The sequence below is a fragment of the Panulirus ornatus genome, chromosome 37, assembly GCF_036320965.1.
Source record: "Panulirus ornatus isolate Po-2019 chromosome 37, ASM3632096v1, whole genome shotgun sequence".
NCBI classification, from domain to species: Eukaryota; Metazoa; Arthropoda; class Malacostraca; order Decapoda; family Palinuridae; genus Panulirus; species Panulirus ornatus.
Window position 1 is genome coordinate 8,845,285 of NC_092260.1, and position 25,422 is coordinate 8,870,706.

At 41.8% G+C, this 25,422-nt stretch overlaps 1 protein-coding gene across 1 annotated transcript in view; it reads left to right on the plus strand.

Moving 5' to 3' along the window:
- Window positions 1-25,422, plus strand: part of PolA1 (DNA polymerase alpha catalytic subunit) — a 436,605-nt gene that overhangs the window by 260,288 nt on the left and 150,895 nt on the right. The window contains exon 19 of the mRNA XM_071683772.1: window positions 23,126-23,234. Coding sequence (XP_071539873.1) covers window positions 23,126-23,234 — 109 coding nt within the window. The remainder of the gene's footprint in view (window positions 1-23,125; window positions 23,235-25,422) is intronic.

Consider the following 25,422-nt stretch of genomic DNA (forward strand, 5'->3'; position numbering starts at 1 on the left):
CAACTGACTCATTTCCCAAGCCTTCTCATCCACAACAGACTGCATACTTGCCCCTCTCTCCAAAACTCTTGCATTCACTTCCCTAACTTCCCCATCCATAAACAAATTAAACAACCATGGAGACATCATGCACCCTTGCTGCGACATTCACTGGGAACCAATCACTCTCCTCTCTTCCTACATTGCACTCATGCTTTACATTCTTGGTAAAAACCTTTCACTGCTTCTGGCAACATGCCTCCCACACTATATGCTCTTAAAACCTTCCACAAAGCATCTCTGTCAACCCTATCATATGCCTTCTCCAGACCCATAAATGCTACATACAAATTCATCCATTCCTTGGGATGGGGAGAAAGAATACTTCCCACGCATTCCCTGCATGTCATAGAAGACTACTAAAAGGGGAAGCAGCTGGGGCTGGAAATCCTCCCCTCTTGTTTTTCATTTTCCAAAAGAAGGAACAGAGAATGGGGCCAAGTGAGGATATTCCCTCAAAGGATCAGTCCTCTGTCCTTAATGCTACCTTGCTTACACGGGAAATGGCAAATAGTATGACAAAAAAAAATCCATCTGGTTTTCTAAGTATTTCTCACACATTCTTCAGAGCATACACCTGATCCACACATCCTGTACCACTTCTGAAGCCACACTGCTCTTCCCCAATCTGATGCTCTGTACATGCCTTCAACTTCTCAATTAATACACTCGCATATAATTTCCCAGGAATACTCAACAAACTTATACCTCTGTAATTTGAACACTCATCTTTATCCCCTTTGCCTTTATACAATAGCACTATGCATTCATTCTGCCAGTCCTCAGGCGCTTCACCATGATCCATACATTCATTGAATATCCTTACCAACCAATCAACAATACAGTCACCCCCTTTTTTAATATTTTCCACTGAAATAGCATCCAAACCCGCCTCCTTGCAGGCTTTCATCTTCCGTAAAGCTTTCACTACCTCTTCTCTCTTTACCAAACAATTCTCCCTGACCCTCTCACTTCACGTGCCTCCCCGACCAAAACACCCTATATCTGCCACTCTATCATCAATCACATTCAACAAACTTTGAAAATACTCACTCCATCTCCTTCTCACTTCATCACTCCTGGTTATTACCTTCCCATTTGCCCCCTTCACCGATGTTCCCATTTGTTCTTTTGTCTTATGCACATTATTTACCTCCTTCCAAAACATCTTTTTATCCTCCCTGAAATCTAATGATACTCTCACCCCAACTCTCATTTGCCCTCTTTTTCATCTCTAGGACCTTTTTTCTTGACCTGCCACTTTCTTTTATACATCTCCCAGTCATTTGCACTACCTCCCTGCCAAAATCATTCAAACGCCTCTCTTCTTTTTCACTAACAACCTTACTTCTTCATCGCACCACTCATTACCCTTTCTAATCTGCCCACCTCACACCTTTCTCATGCCACGTGCATCTTTTGTGCAAGCTATCGCTGCTTCCCCAGATACATCCCATTCCTCCCCCACTCCCCTCATGTCATATGCTTTCACCTTTTACCATTCCACACTCAATCTCTCCTAATATTTTCTCTCTTGACCTCACATTCTCTCTTTTCTGAAAACCTCTACAAATCTTCACCTTCACCTCCACAAGATAGTGATCAGGCATCCCTCCAGCTGCCCCTCGTGGTGCATTGATATCCAAAAGTCTCTCTTTTACACAACTGTCAATTAACACGTAATTCAATCATTCCCTTTGACCATCTCTCCTACTCACATATGTATGCTTATGTATGTCTCTTTTTTTGAAACCAGGTATTCCCAATTACCAGTCCTTTCGCAGGACACAAATCCACAAGCTCTTCACCATTTTCATATACAACACTGAACACCCCATATACACCAATTATACCCTTAACTGCCACATTACTCACCTTCACATTCAAATAACCCATCATTATAACCTGGTCTTGTGCATCAAAGCTGCTAATGCACTCACTCAGCTGCTCCCAAAACACTTGCCTCTCATAATTTTTCTTCTCATGACCAGGTGCATAGGCACCAATAATCACCGATCTCTCTCCATCCACTTTTAGTTTTACCCCAGTGCACCAAAACCACAGCTCACTATCCACGTCCAGGCCCCACAGACCTTTCCATGGTTTACCCAAGACATGTCAACCCCGGTATGCCACATCATTCCAATTCACTCTATTCTTTGCACGCCTCTCCCCCTCCTGTATGTTCAGGCCCCGATTGTGCAAGATCTTTTTCACTCCATCTTTCCACCTCCAATTTGGTCTCCCATTTCTTGTTCCCTCCACCTCTGACACTCTTTGTCAATCTTTCCTCACTCATTCTCTTCATATGTCTAAACCATTTGAATACACCCTCTTCTGCTCTCTCATCCACAGTCTTTTTATTTCCACACGTCTCTTTTCCCCCTGCGTTACTTACTCAATCAAAGCCCCTTATACCACATATTTTCCTCACATTTCATTTCCAGCACATCCACCCTCCTCCGTACAACCTTATCTATAGCCCATGCCTCACAACCATATAACATTGTTGGAACTACTATTCCTTCAAACATACCCATTTCTGCTCTCTGAGACAATGTTCTTTCCTTCCACACATTCTTCATTGTTCCCAGAACCTTCACCCTCTGACTCACTTCCATTTCCATGGTTCCATTCACTGCTAAGTCCACCCCAGATATGTAAAACACTTCTTCCTCCAGTTTTTCTCCATTCAGACATACATCCCAGTGTACCTGTCCCTGAACCATACTGAACCTAATAACCTTGCTTTTATTCACATTTAGTCTCAACTTTCTCCTTTCACACACTTTTCCAAACTCAGTCACCAACTTCTGCAGTTTCTCACGCAAATCAGCCACTAGAGCTGTATCATTGGCAAACAACAACTGACTCACTTCCAAGGCCCTGTCATCCCCATCAGACAGCCTACTCACCCTTCTCTCCAGAACTCTTGCATTTACCTCCCTAACCACCCGGTCTATAAATAGATTTAACCATGGGGGCATCATGCACCCCTGCTGCAGACCAGCATTCAGTGGGAACCAGTCACACTCCTCTCTTCCTACTCATACACATGCCTTACATCCTTGGTAAACACTTTTTACTGCTTCTAGCAACTTACCTTCCACACCATATACTCTTAAGACCTTCCACAAAGCTCTATCAACCCTATTATATGCCTTCTCCAGATCCCTCAATGCTACATACAAATCCATCTGTTTTCCTAAGTATTTCTCACACACGTTCTTCAAAGAAGTAAGATTATTAGTGAAAGAGAAGAGGGAGGCATTTGGATGATTTTTGCAGGGAAATAATGCAAATGACTGGGAGATGTATAAAAGAAAGAGGCAGGAGGTCAAGAGGAAGGTGCAAGAGGTGAAAAAGAGGGCAAATGAGACTTGGGGTAAGAGAGTATCATTAAATTTTAGGGAAAATAAAAAGATGTTTTGGTAAAGTGTGTGAAAGAAGAAAGTTAAGAGTAAATGTGAATAAGAGCAAGGTTATTAGGTACAGTAGGGTTGAGGGTCAAGTCAATTGGGAGGTAAGTTTGAATGGAGAAAAACTGGAGGAAGTAAAGTGTTTTAGATATCTGGGAGTGGATCTGGCAGCGGATGGAACCATGGAAGCGGAAGTGGATCATAGGGTGGGGGAGGGGGCGAAAATTCTGGGAGCCTTGAAGAATGTGTGGAAGTCGAGAACATTATCTCGGAAAGCAAAAATGGGTATGTTTGAAGGAATAGTGGTTCCAACAATGTTGTATGGTTGCGAGGCGTGGGCTATGGATAGAGTTGTGCGCAGGAGGATGGATGTGCTGGAAATGAGATGTTTGAGGACAATGTGTGGTGTGAGGTGGTTTGATCGAGTAAGTAACGTAAGGGTAAGAGAGATGTGTGGAAATAAAAAGAGCGTGGTTGAGAGAGCAGAAGAGGGTGTTTTGAAATGGTTTGGGCACATGGAGAGAATGAGTGAGGAAAGATTGACCAAGAGGATATATGTGTCGGAGGTGGAGGGAACGAGGAGAAGAGGGAGACCAAATTGGAGGTGGAAAGATGGAGTGAAAAAGATTTTGTGTGATCAGGGCCTGAACATGCAGGAGGGTGAAAGGAGGGCAAGGAATAGAGTGAATTGGATCGATGTGGTATACCGGGGTTGACGTGCTGTCAGTGGATTGAATCAGGGCATGTGAAGCGTCTGGGATAAACCATGGAAAGCTGTGTAGGTATGTATATTTGCGTCTGTGGACGTATGTATATACTTGTGTATGGGGGTGGGTTGGGCCATTTCTTTAGTCTGTTTCCTTGCACTACCTCGCAAACGCGGGAGACCGAAAAAAAAAAATGTTTTGGAAGGAGGTAAATAAAGTGCGTAAGACAAGGGAGCAAATGGGAACTTCAGTGAAGGGCGCAAATGGGGAGGTGATAACAAGTAGTGGTGATATGAGAAGGAGATGGCGTGAGTATTTTGAAGGTTTGTTGAATGTGTTTGATGATAGAGTTTCAGATATAGGGTGTTTTGGTCGAGGTGGTGTGCAAAGTGATAGGGTTAGGGACAATGATTTGGTAAACAGAGAAGAGGTAGTAAAAGCTTTGTGGAAGATGAAAGCCAGCAAGGCAGCAGGTTTGGATGGTATTGCAGTGGAATATATTAAAAAAGGGGGTGACTGTATTGTTGACTGGTTGGTGAGGTTATTTAATGTATGTATGATTCATGGTGAGGTGCCTGAGGATTGGCGGAATGCTTGCATAGTGCCATTGTACAAAGGCAAAGGGGATAAAAGTGAGTGCTCAAATTACAGAGGTATAAGTTTGTTGAGTATTCCTGGTAAATTATATGGGAGGGTATTGATTGAGAGGGTGAAGGCATGTACAGAGCATCAGATTGGGGAAGAGCAGTGTGGTTTCAGAAGTGGTAGAGGATGTGTGGATGAGGTGTTTGCTTTGAAAAATGTGTGTGAGAAATACTTAGAAAAGCAAATGGATGGAGGGTGGATGTGCTGGAAATGAGATGTTTGAAGACAATATGTGGTGTGAGGTGGTTTGATCGAGTAAGTTATAATAGGGTAAGAGAGATGTGTGTTAATAAAAAGAGTGTGGTTAAGAGAGCAATATAGGGTGTTTTAAAATGGCTTGATCTCATGGAGAGAATGAGTGAGGAAGTATTGACCAAGAGCATATATGTGTCAGAGGTGGAGGGAGAAGTGGGAGACCAAATTGGAGGTGGAAAGATGGAGTGAAAAAGATTTTGAGTGATCGGGTCCTGAACATGCAGGAGGGTGAAAGGCGTGCAAGGAATAGAGTGAATTGGAACGATGTGGTATACCAGGGTCGACGTGCTGTCAGTGGATTGAACCAGGGCTTGTGAAGCGTCTGGGGTAAACCATGGAAAGCTCTGTGGGGCGTGGATGTGGAAAGGGAGCTGTGATTTCGTTGCATTATACATGACAGCTAGAGATTGAGTGTGAACGAATATGGCCTTTGTTTCTTTTCCTAGCGCTATCTCATGCACATGCAGGGGAAGGGGGTTGTTATTTCATGTGTGGTGGGGTGGCGATTGGAATGAATAAAGGCAGACTATGAATTATGTACATGTGTATATATGTATATGTCTCTGTGTGTGTATATATATGTATACGTTGAGATGTATAGGTATGTATGTTTGTGTGTGGACATGTATGTATATACATGTGTATGTGGGTGGGTTGGGCCATTCTTTTGTCTGTTTCCTTGCGCTACCTCGCTAACATGGGAGACAGCGACAAAGTGAAATAAATATATAAATATAAATATTCTTCAATGCAAACACCTGATAAACACATCCTCTACCACTTCTGAAACCACACTGCTCTTCCCCAGTCTGATGCCCTGTACATTCCTTTACACTCTCAATCAATATCCTCGCATATAGTTTCCCAGGGATACCCAACAATCTTATGAGTCCATGGGGAGATGAAACATGATAAGCTCCCTAGTGCACTTTCGTGTAAAAATCACATCATCAGAGGAGATACAAGAAAGAAATATAACAGTCAGTTGATATATTTTTTCCCTATTGATATTTGTTGTTTTTTGCATTAGTAAGGTAGTGTCAAGAACAGATGGCTGAGGATTAGAGGAGAAAAATCACCACGACCCCCTTCTCTGTTCCTTTTTTTGGTAAAGGAAAACAAGGGGGAAGGATTTCTAGCCCCCAGCTCCCACCCCTTCTATAAACGTCTTGTATGACATGCAGGGAACATGTGGGAAGTATATTTTTACCCTATCCCCAGGCATTAAAGCTTTGCGGAAGATGAAAGCTGGCAAGGCAGCAGGTTTGGATGGTATTGCAGTGGAATTTATTAAAAAAGGGGGTGACGGTATTGTTGACTGGTTGGTAAGGTTATTTAATGTATGTATGATTCATGGTGAGGTGCCTGAGGATTGGCAGAATGCTTGCATAGTGCCATTGTGCAAATTACAGAGGTATAAGTTTGCTGAGTATTCCTGGGAAATTATATTGGAGGGTATTGATTGAGAGGGTGAAGGCATGTACAGAGCATCAGATTGGGGAAGAGCAGTGTGGCTTCAGAAGTGGTAGAGGATGTGTGGATCAGGTGTTTGCTTTGAAGAATGTATGTGAGAAATACTTAGAAAAGCAAATGGATTTGTATGTAGCATTTATGGATCTGGAGAAGGCATATGATAGAGTTGATAGAGATGCTCTGTGGAAGGTATTAAGAATATATGGCGTGGGAGGCAAGTTGTTAGAAGCAGTGAAAAGTTTTTATCGAGGATGTAAGGCATGTGTATGTGTAGGAAGAGAGGAAAGTGATTGGTTCTCAGTGAATGTAGGTTTGCGGCAGGGGTGTGTGATGTCTCCATGGTTGTTTAATTTGTGTATGGATGGGGTTGTTAGGGAGGTGAATGCAAGAGTTTTGGAAAGAGGGGCAAGTATGCAGTCTGTTGTGGATGAGAGAGCTTGGGAAGTGAGTCAGTTGTTGTTCGTTGATGATACAGCACTGGTGGCTGATTCATGTGAGAAACTGCAGAAGCTGGTGACTGAGTTTGGTAAAGTGTGTGAAAGAAGAAAGTTAAGAGTAAATGTAAACAAGAGCAAAGTTATTAGGTACAGTAGGGTTGAGGGTCAAGTCAATTTGGAGATAAGTTTGAATGGAGAAAAACTGGAGGAAGTAAAGTGTTTTAGATATCTGGGAGTGGATCTGGCAGTGGAAGGGAATCATAGGGTGGGGGAGGGGGCGAAAATTCTGGGAGCCTTGAAGAATGTTTGGAAGTCGAGAACATTATCTCGGAAAGCAAAAATGGGTATGTTTGAAGGAATAGTGGTTCCAACAATGTTGTATGGTTGCGAGGCATGGGCTATGGATAGAGTTGTGCGCAGGAGGGTGGATGTGCTGGAAATGTGATGTTTGAGGATAATATATGGTGTGAGGTGGTTTGATCGAGTAAGTAATGTAAAGGTGAGAGAGATGTGTGGAAATAAAAAGAGTATGGTTGAGAGAGCAGAAGAGGGTGTTTTGAAATGGTTTGGTCACATGGAGAGAATTAGTGAGGAAAGATTGACCAAGAGGATATATGTGTCAGAGGTGGAGGGAACGAGGAGAAGTGGGAGACCAAATTGGAGGTGGAAAGATGGAGTGAAAAAGATTTTGAGTGATCGTGGCCTGAACATGCAGGAGGGTGAAAGGCGTGCAAGGAATAGAGTGAATTGGAACGATGTGGTATATCGGGGTCGACGTGCTGTCAATGGATTGAATCAGGGCATGTGAAGAGTCTGGGGTAAACCATGGAAAGTTTTGTGGGGCCTGGACGTGGAAAGGGAGCTATGGTTTCGGTGCATTATTACATGACAGCTAGAGACTGAGTGTGAACAAATGGGGCGTTTGTTGTCTTTTCCTAGCGCTACCCCGCACACATGAGGGGGGAGGTGGTTGTTATTCCATGTGTGGCAAGGTGGCGATGGGAATAAATAAAGGCAGACAGTATGAATTATGACCATGTGTATGTATATATATGTCTGTGTGTGTACACATATGTGTACATTGAGATGTATAGGTATGTATATTTGCGTGTGTGGACGTGTATGTATATACATGTGTATGTGGCTGGGTTGGGCCATTTCTTTCGTCTGTTTCCTTGCACTACCTCGCTAACGCGGGAGACAGTGATAAAGCAAAATAAAAAAAGATAATAAAAATAACATTCACCATTTCCCGTGTTAGCGAGGCAGCGTCCAGAACAGATGACTGAACCTTAGAGGAAAAACTCCCGCTTGGCCCCCCTTCTCTGTTCCTTCTTTTGGAGAAGTAAAACAGGAGGGGAAGATTTCCAGCCTTTTCTTCCCACCCCTTTAGTCACTTTCTACAACTTGCAGGGAATACATGGGAAGTATTTTTTCCCCTATCCATTCCTAATGCCACCCTGTCCCACAGAAAACAGCACAAATTTATGAAGGAAAAGTAAAAAGGTAACATTTGCATTCTCTTCTCCCCCTCCCCCTCCTTAATTACCGAAGTAGCTTCTGGAAACAGATGAAGGCGGGCCACATCCACTCACACTCATTTTTTCACTGTCATGTTTAATGCACGTAAAGCACAATTCATTTCCACATTCAGGCCCCATAGACTTTTCCATGATTTACTCCATATGTTACACATACCCTGGTTCAGTCCATTGATGGCATGTTGACCCCAGTATACCACATCGTTCCAATTCACTCTGTTCTTGCACACCATTCACCATAGTTCATGTTTTGGCCCCAATCGCTCAAAATCTTTTTCTCTCCATCTTTCCATCTCCAATTTGGTGTCTTAGTTCTCCTTTTCCCTCCACTCTTGACACATATATCCTCTTTGTCAAACTTTCCTCACTCATTCTCTCCAGATGTCCAACCAGTGAACAACACAGTCACCCTTTCTTGATAATTTAAATGCAGTACCATTGAGTTCTGCTGCCTTGCTGCATTTTCCTCTTCCACAAGGCTTTCATCACCTCTTTTCTCTTCACTAAACCACTTTCCAAGAATCTCTTACTTTACACATCACCTGCACGAAAACACCGTACATCTGCCTCTCCATCATCAAACATGTTAAACAGTCCTTCAGAATACTCACTTCATCTCCTCACTTCATCATTACTTGGTATCTCTTCATGTTTTGCCCCCTTGACCGATTTTCTCCTTTTATTTTCTTTCGCGCATTTACCTCCTTTTAAGATATCTTTTTATTCTCCCTAAAATTTACTGATACTCCTTGCTCATGACAATTCTCATTTGCCCTCTTTTTCAAGAACTCACCAGAAAATTCTCCTGGGTGCATCTAAAAATTGCCATGTAGAAATATTGTGATAAGTTTTATGTTGGGTAGACTGGTAAGGATCTTTCTGTTAGACTTAAGCAACATACGTGAATATAGTATAAGAACAGGACAAAAATCAAATGCCTTGTTTAATCACATTAAAAACTATGATCATTGTATTGACTGGAGTAATGCCATCTTAGTTATTAACTCTTAGCTCCAGTACCACGAGAAATATCATTGAATCTTCTGTTATTAAGTACACAAAGAATTATAACTTTAGTGAAGGTCTATACGAATTGGATAGCTTTATTGTTGATAAAATTTGTAAACAGTTCCCCTTCTTGTCCACATAATAAGTTTATGATACGCTCGTTGTCTGTCTTGGACAATCACGTGTTTACCAAATGGCGTCCTAGTTATGTCTCTTCGTTGTATATCAGCTGACTTATATTTCTTGTATCTTCCCTGATGATGTGATTATTACACGAAAGTGCACTTGGATACTTATCGTGTTTCATTTTTCCATGTGGACTCATAGGAATATCTATTATTATTATTATTATTATTATTATTATTATTAAAAAGATGTTCTGGAAGGAGGTAAATAAAGTGCGTAAGACAAGGAAGCAAATGGGAACTTCAGTGAAGGGCGCAAATGGGGAGGTGATAACAAGTAGTGGTGATATGAGAATGAGATGGCGTGAGTATTTTGAAGGTTTGTTGAATGTGTTTGATGATAGAGTGGCAGATATAGGGTGTCTTGGTCGAGGGGGGTGTGCAAAGTAAAGGGGTTTTAGGGAAAATGATTTGGTAAACAGAGAAGAGGTAGTAAAAGCTTTGCGGAAGATAAAAAGCCGGCAAGGCAGCAGGTTTGGATGGTATTGCAGTGGAATTTATTAAAAAAGGGGGTGACGGTATTGTTGACGGGTTGGAAAGGGTTATTTAATGTATGTATGACTCATGGTGAGGTGCCTGAGGATTGGGGGAAAATGCGTGCATAGTGCCATTGTACAAAGGCAAAGGGGATAAGATGAGTGCTAAAATTTACAGAGGTATAAGTTTGTTGGGGTTTTCCTGGTAAGTTATATGGGAGGGTATTGATTGAGAGGGTAAAGGGCCATGTACAGAGCATCAGATTGGGGAAGAGCAGTGTGGTTTCAGAAGTGGTAGAGGATGTATGGATCAGGTGTTTGCTTTGAAGGGAAAGTATGTGAGAAATCTTAGAAAAAACAAATGGATTTGTATGTAGCAAATTTTTTTGGGCTGGAGAAGGCATATGGATCGGAAGAACTATCAGCTCAGCTGATGTACGTACAAACCCCCCTTCCCACACATCATTAATGTCTTCCTAATAAGCTCCTCCTCCAATCCCTCTAAAAAAACACCACCAAAACCAAAATAACACAAAAAAAAACAAAAAAAACTAAAACCCGTAACAAAAAACAAACCCAATCTGGTTCATACCTTTTCCATATACCCAACGTTCTCTCTTCCCTATACAATTAACACACCTTATCCATACTTATATCCTCCAGTTTATATTGATCATACCTCCCCAGGAATAAAACCCAACCAAATAAAACATTCGATTTTAAGTAACTTCCCCTTATCTCGGAATCCCTTCAAAAGCCCGCGGGTCCATACATCATAACAGTAATAGTCTTCTCTCTGCAAATTCCGCTATATACCTCTTAATATAAACTCAATCATCCACCCCTTCCACTCTCATGTTATGTGGCACTCACCTGTATCAGCCCCAGTCCGCCCCCGCTTTGAAATCCAATGTCGTAGTAGCCCGTTAGTATGCCCTACGCCCGTAACGCGTAAAAGTTAAATATGAGCAAGTTAAATAGGTACAGTAGGGTTTAGGGCCAAACAATTGGGGGGGTAAGTTTGAATGGGAAAAAAAGGAGGAAATAAAAAGTTTTAATATCTGGGAGTGGGTCTGGGCCCGCGGAAGGAACCATGGAACGGAAAAGGAAAACAAGGGTTTGGGGGGGGGGGGCGAAAAAACCTGGTAGCCCGAAAAAGTTTTTGGGAAATTGAGAACATTAAACTCGGAAACAAAAATGGGTATGGGGTTTTAAGGAATAGTGGTTTCCAACAATGTTGTATTTTTTGCGAGGCGGGACTATGGATAGATTGTGCGCAGGAGGGTGGATGGCTTTGGGAAAAGAGATGTTTGAGGACAATGTGTGGTGTGAGGTGGTTTGAACGGTAAGTAATGTAAAGGGGAAGAGAGATGTGTGGAAATAAAAAGAGCGTGGTTGAGAGAGCAGAAGAGGGTGTTTTGAAATGGTTTGGGCACATGGAGAGAATGAGTGAGGAAAGATTGACCAAGAGGATATATGTGTCGGATGTGGAGGGAACGAGGAGAAGAGGGAGACCAAATTGGAGGTGGAAAGATGGAGTGAAAAAGATTTTGTGTGATCAGGGCCTGAACATGCAGGAGGGTGAAAGGAGGGCAAGGAATAGAGTGAATTGGATCGATGTGGTATACCGGGGTTGACGTGCTGTCAGTGGATTGAATCAGGGCATGTGAAGCGTCTGGGATAAACCATGGAAAGCTGTGTAGGTATGTATATTTGCGTCTGTGGACGTATGTATATACTTGTGTATGGGGGTGGGTTGGGCCATTTCTTTAGTCTGTTTCCTTGCACTACCTCGCAAACGCGGGAGACCGAAAAAAAAAAAATGTTTTGGAAGGAGGTAAATAAAGTGCGTAAGACAAGGGAGCAAATGGGAACTTCAGTGAAGGGCGCAAATGGGGAGGTGATAACAAGTAGTGGTGATATGAGAAGGAGATGGCGTGAGTATTTTGAAGGTTTGTTGAATGTGTTTGATGATAGAGTTTCAGATATAGGGTGTTTTGGTCGAGGTGGTGTGCAAAGTGATAGGGTTAGGGACAATGATTTGGTAAACAGAGAAGAGGTAGTAAAAGCTTTGTGGAAGATGAAAGCCAGCAAGGCAGCAGGTTTGGATGGTATTGCAGTGGAATATATTAAAAAAGGGGGTGACTGTATTGTTGACTGGTTGGTGAGGTTATTTAATGTATGTATGATTCATGGTGAGGTGCCTGAGGATTGGCGGAATGCTTGCATAGTGCCATTGTACAAAGGCAAAGGGGATAAAAGTGAGTGCTCAAATTACAGAGGTATAAGTTTGTTGAGTATTCCTGGTAAATTATATGGGAGGGTATTGATTGAGAGGGTGAAGGCATGTACAGAGCATCAGATTGGGGAAGAGCAGTGTGGTTTCAGAAGTGGTAGAGGATGTGTGGATGAGGTGTTTGCTTTGAAAAATGTGTGTGAGAAATACTTAGAAAAGCAAATGGATGGAGGGTGGATGTGCTGGAAATGAGATGTTTGAAGACAATATGTGGTGTGAGGTGGTTTGATCGAGTAAGTTATAATAGGGTAAGAGAGATGTGTGTTAATAAAAAGAGTGTGGTTAAGAGAGCAATATAGGGTGTTTTAAAATGGCTTGATCTCATGGAGAGAATGAGTGAGGAAGTATCGACCAAGAGCATATATGTGTCAGAGGTGGAGGGAGAAGTGGGAGACCAAATTGGAGGTGGAAAGATGGAGTGAAAAAGATTTTGAGTGATCGGGTCCTGAACATGCAGGAGGGTGAAAGGCGTGCAAGGAATAGAGTGAATTGGAACGATGTGGTATACCAGGGTCGACGTGCTGTCAGTGGATTGAACCAGGGCTTGTGAAGCGTCTGGGGTAAACCATGGAAAGCTCTGTGGGGCGTGGATGTGGAAAGGGAGCTGTGATTTCGTTGCATTATACATGACAGCTAGAGATTGAGTGTGAACGAATATGGCCTTTGTTTCTTTTCCTAGCGCTATCTCATGCACATGCAGGGGAAGGGGGTTGTTATTTCATGTGTGGTGGGGTGGCGATTGGAATGAATAAAGGCAGACTATGAATTATGTACATGTGTATATATGTATATGTCTGTGTGTGTATATATATGTATACGTTGAGATGTATAGGTATGTATGTTTGTGTGTGGACATGTATGTATATACATGTGTATGTGGGTGGGTTGGGCCATTCTTTTGTCTGTTTCCTTGCGCTACCTCGCTAACATGGGAGACAGCGACAAAGTGAAATAAATATATAAATATAAATATTCTTCAATGCAAACACCTGATAAACACATCCTCTACCACTTCTGAAACCACACTGCTCTTCCCCAGTCTGATGCCCTGTACATTCCTTTACACTCTCAATCAATATCCTCGCATATAGTTTCCCAGGGATACCCAACAATCTTATGAGTCCATGGGGAGATGAAACATGATAAGCTCCCTAGTGCACTTTCGTGTAAAAATCACATCATCAGAGGAGATACAAGAAAGAAATATAACAGTCAGTTGATATATTTTTTCCCTATTGATATTTGTTGTTTTTTGCATTAGTAAGGTAGTGTCAAGAACAGATGGCTGAGGATTAGAGGAGAAAAATCACCACGACCCCCTTCTCTGTTCCTTTTTTTGGTAAAGGAAAACAAGGGGGAAGGATTTCTAGCCCCCAGCTCCCACCCCTTCTAAACGTCTTGTATGACATGCAGGGAACATGTGGGAAGTATATTTTTACCCTATCCCCAGGTCCTAAAAGCTTTGCGGAAGATGAAAGCTGGCAAGGCAGCAGGTTTGGATGGTATTGCAGTGGAATTTATTAAAAAAGGGGGTGACGGTATTGTTGACTGGTTGGTAAGGTTATTTAATGTATGTATGATTCATGGTGAGGTGCCTGAGGATTGGCAGAATGCTTGCATAGTGCCATTGTGCAAATTACAGAGGTATAAGTTTGCTGAGTATTCCTGGGAAATTATATTGGAGGGTATTGATTGAGAGGGTGAAGGCATGTACAGAGCATCAGATTGGGGAAGAGCAGTGTGGCTTCAGAAGTGGTAGAGGATGTGTGGATCAGGTGTTTGCTTTGAAGAATGTATGTGAGAAATACTTAGAAAAGCAAATGGATTTGTATGTAGCATTTATGGATCTGGAGAAGGCATATGATAGAGTTGATAGAGATGCTCTGTGGAAGGTATTAAGAATATATGGCGTGGGAGGCAAGTTGTTAGAAGCAGTGAAAAGTTTTTATCGAGGATGTAAGGCATGTGTATGTGTAGGAAGAGAGGAAAGTGATTGGTTCTCAGTGAATGTAGGTTTGCGGCAGGGGTGTGTGATGTCTCCATGGTTGTTTAATTTGTGTATGGATGGGGTTGTTAGGGAGGTGAATGCAAGAGTTTTGGAAAGAGGGGCAAGTATGCAGTCTGTTGTGGATGAGAGAGCTTGGGAAGTGAGTCAGTTGTTGTTCGCTGATGATACAGCACTGGTGGCTGATTCATGTGAGAAACTGCAGAAGCTGGTGACTGAGTTTGGTAAAGTGTGTGAAAGAAGAAAGTTAAGAGTAAATGTAAACAAGAGCAAAGTTATTAGGTACAGTAGGGTTGAGGGTCAAGTCAATTTGGAGATAAGTTTGAATGGAGAAAAACTGGAGGAAGTAAAGTGTTTTAGATATCTGGGAGTGGATCTGGCAGTGGAAGGGAATCATAGGGTGGGGGAGGGGGCGAAAATTCTGGGAGCCTTGAAGAATGTTTGGAAGTCGAGAACATTATCTCGGAAAGCAAAAATGGGTATGTTTGAAGGAATAGTGGTTCCAACAATGTTGTATGGTTGCGAGGCATGGGCTATGGATAGAGTTGTGCGCAGGAGGGTGGATGTGCTGGAAATGTGATGTTTGAGGATAATATATGGTGTGAGGTGGTTTGATCGAGTAAGTAATGTAAAGGTGAGAGAGATGTGTGGAAATAAAAAGAGTATGGTTGAGAGAGCAGAAGAGGGTGTTTTGAAATGGTTTGGTCACATGGAGAGAATTAGTGAGGAAAGATTGACCAAGAGGATATATGTGTCAGAGGTGGAGGGAACGAGGAGAAGTGGGAGACCAAATTGGAGGTGGAAAGATGGAGTGAAAAAGATTTTGAGTGATCGTGGCCTGAACATGCAGGAGGGTGAAAGGCGTGCAAGGAATAGAGTGAATTGGAACGATGTGGTATATCGGGGTCGACGTGCTGTCAATGGATTGAATCAGGGCATGTGAAGAGTCTGGGGTAAACCATGGAAAGTTTTGTGGGGCCTGGACGTGGAAAGGGAGCTGTGGTTTCGGTGCATTATTACATGACAGCTAGAGACTGAGTGTGAACAAATGGGGCGTTTGTTGTCTTTTCCTAGCGCTACCCCGCACACATGAGGGGGGAGGTGGTTGTTATTCCATGTGTGGCAAGGTGGCGATGGGAATAAATAAAGGCAGACAGTATGAATTATGACCATGTGTATGTATATATATGTCTGTGTGTGTACACATATGTGTACATTGAGATGTATAGGTATGTATATTTGCGTGTGTGGACGTGTATGTATATACATGTGTATGTGGCTGGGTTGGGCCATTTCTTTCGTCTGTTTCCTTGCACTACCTCGCTAACGCGGGAGACAGTGATAAAGCAAAATAAAAAAAGATAATAAAAATAACATTCACCATTTCCCGTGTTAGCGAGGCAGCGTCCAGAACAGATGACTGAACCTTAGAGGAAAAACTCCCGCTTGGCCCCCCTTCTCTGTTCCTTCTTTTGGAGAAGTAAAACAGGAGGGGAAGATTTCCAGCCTTTTCTTCCCACCCCTTTAGTCACTTTCTACAACTTGCAGGGAATACATGGGAAGTATTTTTTCCCCTATCCATTCCTAATGCCACCCTGTCCCACAGAAAACAGCACAAATTTATGAAGGAAAAGTAAAAAGGTAACATTTGCATTCTCTTCTCCCCCTCCCCCTCCTTAATTACCGAAGTAGCTTCTGGAAACAGATGAAGGCGGGCCACATCCACTCACACTCATTTTTTCACTGTCATGTTTAATGCACGTAAAGCACAATTCATTTCCACATTCAGGCCCCATAGACTTTTCCATGATTTACTCCATATGTTACACATACCCTGGTTCAGTCCATTGATGGCATGTTGACCCCAGTATACCACATCGTTCCAATTCACTCTGTTCTTGCACACCATTCACCATAGTTCATGTTTTGGCCCCAATCGCTCAAAATCTTTTTCTCTCCATCTTTCCATCTCCAATTTGGTGTCTTAGTTCTCCTTTTCCCTCCACTCTTGACACATATATCCTCTTTGTCAAACTTTCCTCACTCATTCTCTCCAGATGTCCAACCAGTGAACAACACAGTCACCCTTTCTTGATAATTTAAATGCAGTACCATTGAGTTCTGCTGCCTTGCTGCATTTTCCTCTTCCACAAGGCTTTCATCACCTCTTTTCTCTTCACTAAACCACTTTCCAAGAATCTCTTACTTTACACATCACCTGCACGAAAACACCGTACATCTGCCTCTCCATCATCAAACATGTTCAAACAGTCCTTCAGAATACTCACTTCATCTCCTCACTTCATCATTACTTGGTATCTCTTCATGTTTTGCCCCCTTGACCGATTTTCTCCTTTTATTTTCTTTCGCGCATTTACCTCCTTTTAAGATATCTTTTTATTCTCCCTAAAATTTACTGATACTCCTTGCTCATGACAATTCTGATTTGCCCTCTTTTTCAAGAACTCACCAGAAAATTCTCCTGGGTGCATCTAAAAATTGCCATGTAGAAATATTGTGATAAGTTTTATGTTGGGTAGACTGGTAAGGATCTTTCTGTTAGACTTAAGCAACATACGTGAATATAGTATAAGAACAGGACAAAAATCAAATGCCTTGTTTAATCACATTAAAAACTATGATCATTGTATTGACTGGAGTAATGCCATCTTAGTTATTAACTCTTAGCTCCAGTACCACGAGAAATATCATTGAATCTTCTGTTATTAAGTACACAAAGAATTATAACTTTAGTGAAGGTCTATACGAATTGGATAGCTTTATTGTTGATAAAATTTGTAAACAGTTCCCCTTCTTGTCCACATAATAAGTTTATGATACGCTCGTTGTCTGTCTTGGACAATCACGTGTTTACCAAATGGCGTCCTAGTTATGTCTCTTCGTTGTATATCAGCTGACTTATATTTCTTGTATCTTCCCTGATGATGTGATTATTACACGAAAGTGCACTTGGATACTTATCGTGTTTCATTTTTCCATGTGGACTCATAGGAATATCTATTATTATTATTATTATTATTATTATTATTAAAAAGATGTTCTGGAAGGAGGTAAATAAAGTGCGTAAGACAAGGAAGCAAATGGGAACTTCAGTGAAGGGCGCAAATGGGGAGGTGATAACAAGTAGTGGTGATATGAGAATGAGATGGCGTGAGTATTTTGAAGGTTTGTTGAATGTGTTTGATGATAGAGTGGCAGATATAGGGTGTCTTGGTCGAGGTGGTGTGCAAAGTGAGAGGGTTAGGGACAATGATTTGGTAAACAGAGAAGAGGTAGTAAAAGCTTTGCGGAAGATGAAAGCCGGCAAGGCAGCAGGTTTGGATGGTATTGCAGTGGAATTTATTAAAAAAGGGGGTGACTGTATTGTTGACTGGTTGGTAAGGTTATTTAATGTATGTATGACTCATGGTGAGGTGCCTGAGGATTGGAGGAATGCGTGCATAGTGCCATTGTACAAAGGCAAAGGGGATAAGAGTGAGTGCTCAAATTACAGAGGTATAAGTTTGTTGAGTATTCCTGGTAAGTTATATGGGAGGGTATTGATTGAGAGGGTGAAGGCATGTACAGAGCATCAGATTGGGGAAGAGCAGTGTGGTTTCAGAAGTGGTAGAGGATGTATGGATCAGGTGTTTGCTTTGAAGAATGTATGTGAGAAATACTTAGAAAAGCAAATGGATTTGTATGTAGCATTTATGGATCTGGAGAAGGCATATGATAGTGTTGATAGAGATGCTCTGTGGAAGGTATTAAGAATATATGGTGTGGGAGGCAAGTTGTTAGAAGCAGTGAAAAGTTTTTATTGAGGATGTAAGGCATGTGTACATGTAGGGAGAGAGGAAAGTGATTGGTTCTCAGTGAATGTAGGTTTGCAGCAGGGGTGTGTGATGTCTCCATGGTTGTTTAATTTGTTTATGGATGGGGTTGTTAGGGAGGTGAATGCACGAGTTTTGGAAAGAGGGGCAAGTATGAAGTCTGTTGTGGATGAGAGAGCTTGGAAAGTGAGTCAGTTGTTCGCTGATGATACAGCGCTGGTGGCTGATTCATGTGAGAAACTGCAGAAGCTGGTGACTGAGTTTGGTAAAGTGTGTGAAAGAAGAAAGTTAAGAGTAAATGTGAATAAGAGCAAGGTTATTAGGTACAGTAGGGTTGAGGGTCAAGTCAATTGGGAGGTAAGTTTGAATGGAGAAAAACTGGAGGAAGTAAAGTGTTTTAGATATCTGGGAGTGGATCTGGCAGCGGATGGAACCATGGAAGCGGAAGTGAATCATAGGGTGGGGGAGGGGGCGAAAATCCTGGTAGCCTTGAAGAATGTTTGGAAGTTGAGAACATTATCTCGGAAAGCAAAAATGGGTATGTTTGAAGGAATAGTGGTTCCAACAATGTTGTATGGTTGCGAGGCGTGGACTATGGATAGAGTTGTGCGCAGGAGGGTGGATGTGCTGGAAATGAGATGTTTGAGGACAATGTGTGGTGTGAGGTGGTTTGATCGAGTAAGTAATGTAAGGGTAAGAGAGATGTGTGGAAATAAAAAGAGCATGGTTGAGAGAGCAGAAGAGGGTGTTTTGAAATGGTTTGGGCACATGGAGAGAATGAGTGAGGAAAGATTGACCAAGAGGATATATGTGTCGGAGGTGGAGGGAACGAGGAGAAGTGGGAGACCAAATTGGAGGTGGAAAGATGGAGTGAAAAAGATTTTGAGTGATCGGGGCCTGAACATGCAGGTGGGTGAAAGGAGGGCAAGGAATAGAGTGAATTGGATCGATGTGGTATACTGGGGTTGACGTGCTGTCAGTGGATTGAATTAGGGCATGTGAAGCGTCTGGGGTAAACCATGGAAAGCTGTGTAGGTATGTATATTTGCGTGTGTGGACGTATGTATATACATGTGTATGCGGGTGGGTTGGGCCATTTCTTTCGTCTGTTTCCTTGTGCTACCTCGCAAACGCGGGAGACAGGGAAAAAAAAAAAGAAGAAAAAAAAAGAAAAGAAAAAAAATTATTATTATTGTTATTATCATTATTGTTACACTTTGTCGCTGTCTCCCACGTTAGCATGGTAGTTCAAGGAAACACACGAAAGAATGGCCCAACCCACCCACATACACATGTATATACAAAAATGCTCATACATGCACATATACATACCTATATATTTCAATGTATACATACATATACAGACACAGACATATACATATATACACATGTACATATTCATACATGCCGCCTTCATCTTTTCCCGCCGCCACCCCGCCACACATGAAATGGCACTCCCCTCCCACGGCATGTGCACGAGGTAGCGCTAGGAAAAGACTACAAAGGCCACATTTGTTCACACTCTGTCTCTAGCTGTCATGTGTAATGCACCAAAACCACAGCTCCCTTTCCACATCCAGGCCCCACAAAACCTTCCATGGTTTACCTCAGACGCTTCACATGCCCTGGTTAAATCCATTGATAGCAAGTCGACTCCGGTATACCACATCATTCCAATTCACTCTATTCCTTACCTGCCTTTCACCATCCTGTATGTTCAGGGTCTGATCGCTCAAAATCTTTTTCACTCCATCCTTCAACCTCCAGTTTGGTCTCCCACTTCTCGTTCCCTCCACCTCTGACATATATATCCTCTTTGTCAATCTTTCCTCAATCTTTCTCTCCATGTGACCAAACATTTCAGTGCCCATCTTCCAATCATTTGCACTCCTTCCCTGTAAGTATTGCCCAAACACCTGTCTGTTCTCTTTCACTGGCAACTTTACTTCATCCCACCACTGACTATCCTTTCTAATCTGCCCACCTCCCACCTTTCACATGGTGCATGCAAATTTTGCATGTTCCGTTGCTGCCTCCCATAATACTTCCCTTTCCTCATCCATTCCCCTCTCTTCATTTGCTCTCATATATTGCCAATTTACACTCAATCTCTCCAGGTATTTCTTCACACAAGTCTCCTTTCCATGCTCACTTACTCTCACCACTCTCTTCTTCCCAACATTGTTTCCTCTTTATCAAAAACCCTCACAAATCTTCACTAGCCTCCACAAGATAGTGATCATACATACCACCAGCTGCCCCTCTCACATTTACATCCAAAAGTCTCTCTTTTACATGCTTATCAATTAATATGTAATTTAATATTGCTTGTTGACCATCTCTCTTACTCACATACACCTGTGAATATCTCTCTTTTTAAACCAGGTATTCTGTCACCATTTTTTTCAGCACACAACTCCACAAGCTCTTTACCATTTCCATTTATAATACTTAATCTTTGTCTCCATGTGACCAAACATTTCAGTGCCCATCTTCCAATCATTTGCACTCCTTCCCTGTAAGTATTGCCCAAACACCTGTCTGTTCTCTTTCACTGGCAACTTTACTTCATCCCACCACTGACTATCCTTTCTAATCTGCCCACCTCCCACCTTTCACATGGTGCATGCAAATTTTGCATGTTCCGTTGCTGCCTCCCATAATACTTCCCTTTCCTCATCCATTCCCCTCTCTTCATTTGCTCTCATATATTGCCAATTTACACTCAATCTCTCCAGGTATTTCTTCACACAAGTCTCCTTTCCATGCTCACTTACTCTCACCACTCTCTTCTTCCCAACATTGTTTCCTCTTTATCAAAAACCCTCACAAATCTTCACTATCCTCCACAAGATAGTGATCATACATACCACCAGCTGCCCCTCTCACATTTACATCCAAAAGTCTCTCTTTTACATGCTTATCAATTAATATGTAATTTAATATTGCTTGTTGACCATCTCTCTTACTCACATACACCTGTGAATATCTCTTTTTAAACCAGGTATTCTGTCACCATTTTTTTCAGCACACAACTCCACAAGCTCTTCACCATTTCCATTTATAATACTGAATACCTCATGGACATCAGTTATACCCTCAACTGCCACATTACTTACCTTCACATTTACCTTGCTCATCAAAACTTCTGACACTGTCAGCTGCTCCCAAAACATTTGCCTTTCATAATCTTTCCTCTGGTGGCTAGGTGCATAAGCACCAATAATCACCCATCTCTTGCCATTCACTTTCAGTTTTGCCCACATCAATCTAGACTGCTTCAAGAGTAGTACTATTCCTTTCTTGGCCTCTGTCCTCTCACCAACCCTGACTTTACTCCTAAGACATTTCCAAACCAATCTTCCCCTTTACCCTTGAACTTTGTTTCACTCATTACCTGAACATCCCGGTTTCTTTCCTTAAACATACTACCTATCTCTCCTCTCTTTTCATCTTAGTTAGACACACATGCACACACACACACACACTTTTTCATACCTTATCCCCACTTTCTGCATCAGCAAGGTAGTGCCATCTACAGATGGAGAAAGGCCACATCAATTCTCCAGGTGTCACATTGTAATGCCCCAAAACTACAGCTTCCTCTTTACAGCCAGGCCCCACAGACCTTTCCTTGGTTTACCCTTAATGCTTCACATGCCCTGGTTCAGTCCATTGACAGCACATCAACCCATTATACCACATCATTCCAATTTGCTCTGACCTCTGCACACTTTTCACCCCAGCTGTATGTTCAGGCCACAATCATTCAAAATCATTTACACTCCACCCTTCCATTTTCAATTTGATCTCCTCCTTTTCCTTGTTCCCTGCACTTATGACACATATATACTTAGTCAACCTTTCCTCACTCATTGTCTCAATATGTACAAACCATTTTAGTACACCCTCTTCTGCTTTCTCAGCCACAATCTTTTTTATTAACACACAACTCTCTTATCACGTCCCCTATGCACAACCAGGCCTCACAGACTTTTCCATACCCTGTTTCAGTCCATTAACAGCATGTTAACCCTTGTATTACAGTGCTAATGGGAATCTGGCTTGAGCTGGTTATTGTCGTTGCTTTATTAGTAGACTGTTTAGTCTGGCCTCGGAACTTTTTTGCCTTAGTAAGTGCGACCATGGCATTTTTAGTTGTGTGTTCTGCTTAACCTCCAAATGTATACGTAGTGACTATGAGATTACATACATGAAGTGAGAGCATTAAAGAGGTCATAGCTTAAAGATCATGCTCTTCACAGGATTAAATTCATTTTTCTTTAGATATATAAGATTAGGAATGACATTAGAGAATGTTAAAGGATCATTTATGAAAATATTAAACATTTTAGTCGTCAGGAGAACTGATATTGGAAAAAGATAAAATGAGTCATGCAGAGAATTTGGAGTACTTAACAAAGGAGACCAAATATATGATGGAAATGATGGCAGTATTTTTAAGGTTCAATTATAAGTGGATATATGCAGCCATCTTCTAATTATTTTACTGTAAGTTAAATGTGATTTATCATACCTCAAATATCAGGTATAGTTTTTAAGAAGAATGAAGTGTAATTGTTCAGAATTTGTGTTTGGGGTAAACCATGAATAAAGGATGCATTGGAGAAAATTCAAAACTTAAACGTAAAGGTCATCAAAAGATAGTAATTATTGTATCTGTACTAGAGTTACATAGCAGTGTTTCTTTCGTTGGTAATTAGGGCTTCCAACTAGTATGTATTGTATGTGTTATATCACATATACCTATGTTTGATTAAAGGCCGCTTCTAATATTTTTCACAGTATGACATCCGACAGAAAGCTCTGAAACTTACAGCCAACAGCATGTATGGATGCCTTGGATTTTCGCACTCCAGGTTCTTTGCTCGACATCTTGCAGCTCTAGTCACAGGTATTTAGATTACTTTAAGTTAAAGTATTGGGAGTGAAGAATAGAAAGAAAAAGTGCAGTGTAAGTGATATGGCCTTATGTGTACTAGTAAAGAGTGAGTGCTTGATCTATAGAGGGAATACATAGCCCCTCTCTCTATACCCTTCTTTCTTTATCTAGAATCATAGAAAATTTCATCATTCAGTACACTAAGGATAGCAGCAGAGTCTTAATCAACATTATAGAAATGTGTCCTTGCAAGCCTTTCACCCTCCTGCATATTCAGGCCCCGATCGCTCAAAATCTTTTTCACTCCATCTTTCCACCTCCAATTTGGTCTCCCACTTCTCATTCCCTCCACCTCTGACACATACATCCTCGTTGTCAAGCTTTCCTCACTCATTCTCTCCATGTCACCAAACTATTTCAAAACACCTTCTTCTGCTCTCTCAACCACACTCTTTTATATTACCACACATCTCTCTTACCCTTTCATTACTTACTCGATCAAACCACCTCACACCATATATTGTCCTCAAACATCTTATTTCCAACACATCCATCCTCCTCCATACAACTCTATCTATAGCCCATACCTCACAACCACATAACATTGTTGGAACCACTATCCCTTCAAACATACCCATTTTTGCTTTCCGAGATAATGTTCTAGCCTTCTACACATTTTTCAACGCTTGAAGAACTTTCGCCCCTTCCCCCACCCTGTGAATCACTTCCGCTTCCATGGTTTCATCTGCTGCCAAATCCACTCCCAGATAGCTAAAACACTTCACTTCCTCCAGTTTGTCTCCATTCAAAATTACCTCCCAATTGACTTGACCCTCAACCTTACTGTACCTAATAACCTTGCTCTTATTCACATTTACTCCCAGCTTTCTTCTTTCATACACTTTACCAAACTCAGTCACCAGCTTCTGCAGTTTCTCACACGGATCAGCCACCAGCGAACACCAACTGACTCACTTCCCATGCTCACTCATCCACAACAGACTGCATACTTGCCCCTCTCTCCAAAACTCTTGCATTGACCTCCCTAACAACCCCACCCATAAACAAATTAAACTGAGAACCAATCACTTTCCTCTCTTCCTACACGTACACATGCCTTACACCTCGATAAAAACTTTTCACTGCTTCTAGCAACTTGCCTCCCACTCTATATATTCTTAATACCTTCCACAGAGCATCTCTATCAACTCTATCATATGCCTTCTCCAGATCAATAAATGCTACATACAAATCCTTTTGCTTTTCTAAGTATTTCTCACATACTATCTTCAAAGCAAACACCTGATCCACACATTCTCTACCACTTCTGAAACCACACAGCTCTTCCCCAATCTGATGCTCTGTACATGCTTTCACCCTCTCAATCAATACCCTCCCATATGATTTCCAAGGAATACTAAACAAAGTTATACCTCTGTAATTTGAGCACTCACTTTTATCCCCTTTGCCTTTGTACAATTACACTATACATGCATTCCGCCAATCCTCAGGCACCTCACCATGAGTCATACATACATTAAATATCCTTACCAACCAATCAACAACACAGTTACCCCGTTTTTTAATAAATTCCACTGCAATACAATCCAAACCTTATGTCTTACCGGCTTTCATCTTCCACAAAGCTTTTACTGTATATATTCATTTATTTTGCTTTGGCCCAACCCACCGACATACACATGCATATACATACACGTCCACACGCAAATATACATATTTATACATCTCAAGGTACACATATATATACACACAGAGACATATACATATATACACATGTACATAATTCATACTATCTGCCTTTATTCCTTCCCATCACCACCCTGCCACATATGAAATAACAACCCCCTCCCCCCTCATGTGCGCGAGGTAGCGCTAGGAAAAAACAACAAAGGCCACATTTGTTCACGCTAAATCTCTAGCTGTCATGTAATAGAGCACCGAAACCACAGCTCCCTTTCCACATCCAGACCTCACAGAACATTCCATGGTTTACCCCAGACGCTTCACATACCCTGGTTCAACGCATTGACAGTACGTCAACCCCGGTATACCACATCGTTCCAGTTCACTCTATTCCTTGAACTCCTTTCACCCTCCTGCATGTTCAGGCCCCGATCACTCAAAATCTTTTTCATTCCATCTTTCCACCTCCAATTTGGTCTCCCACTTCTCCTCGTTC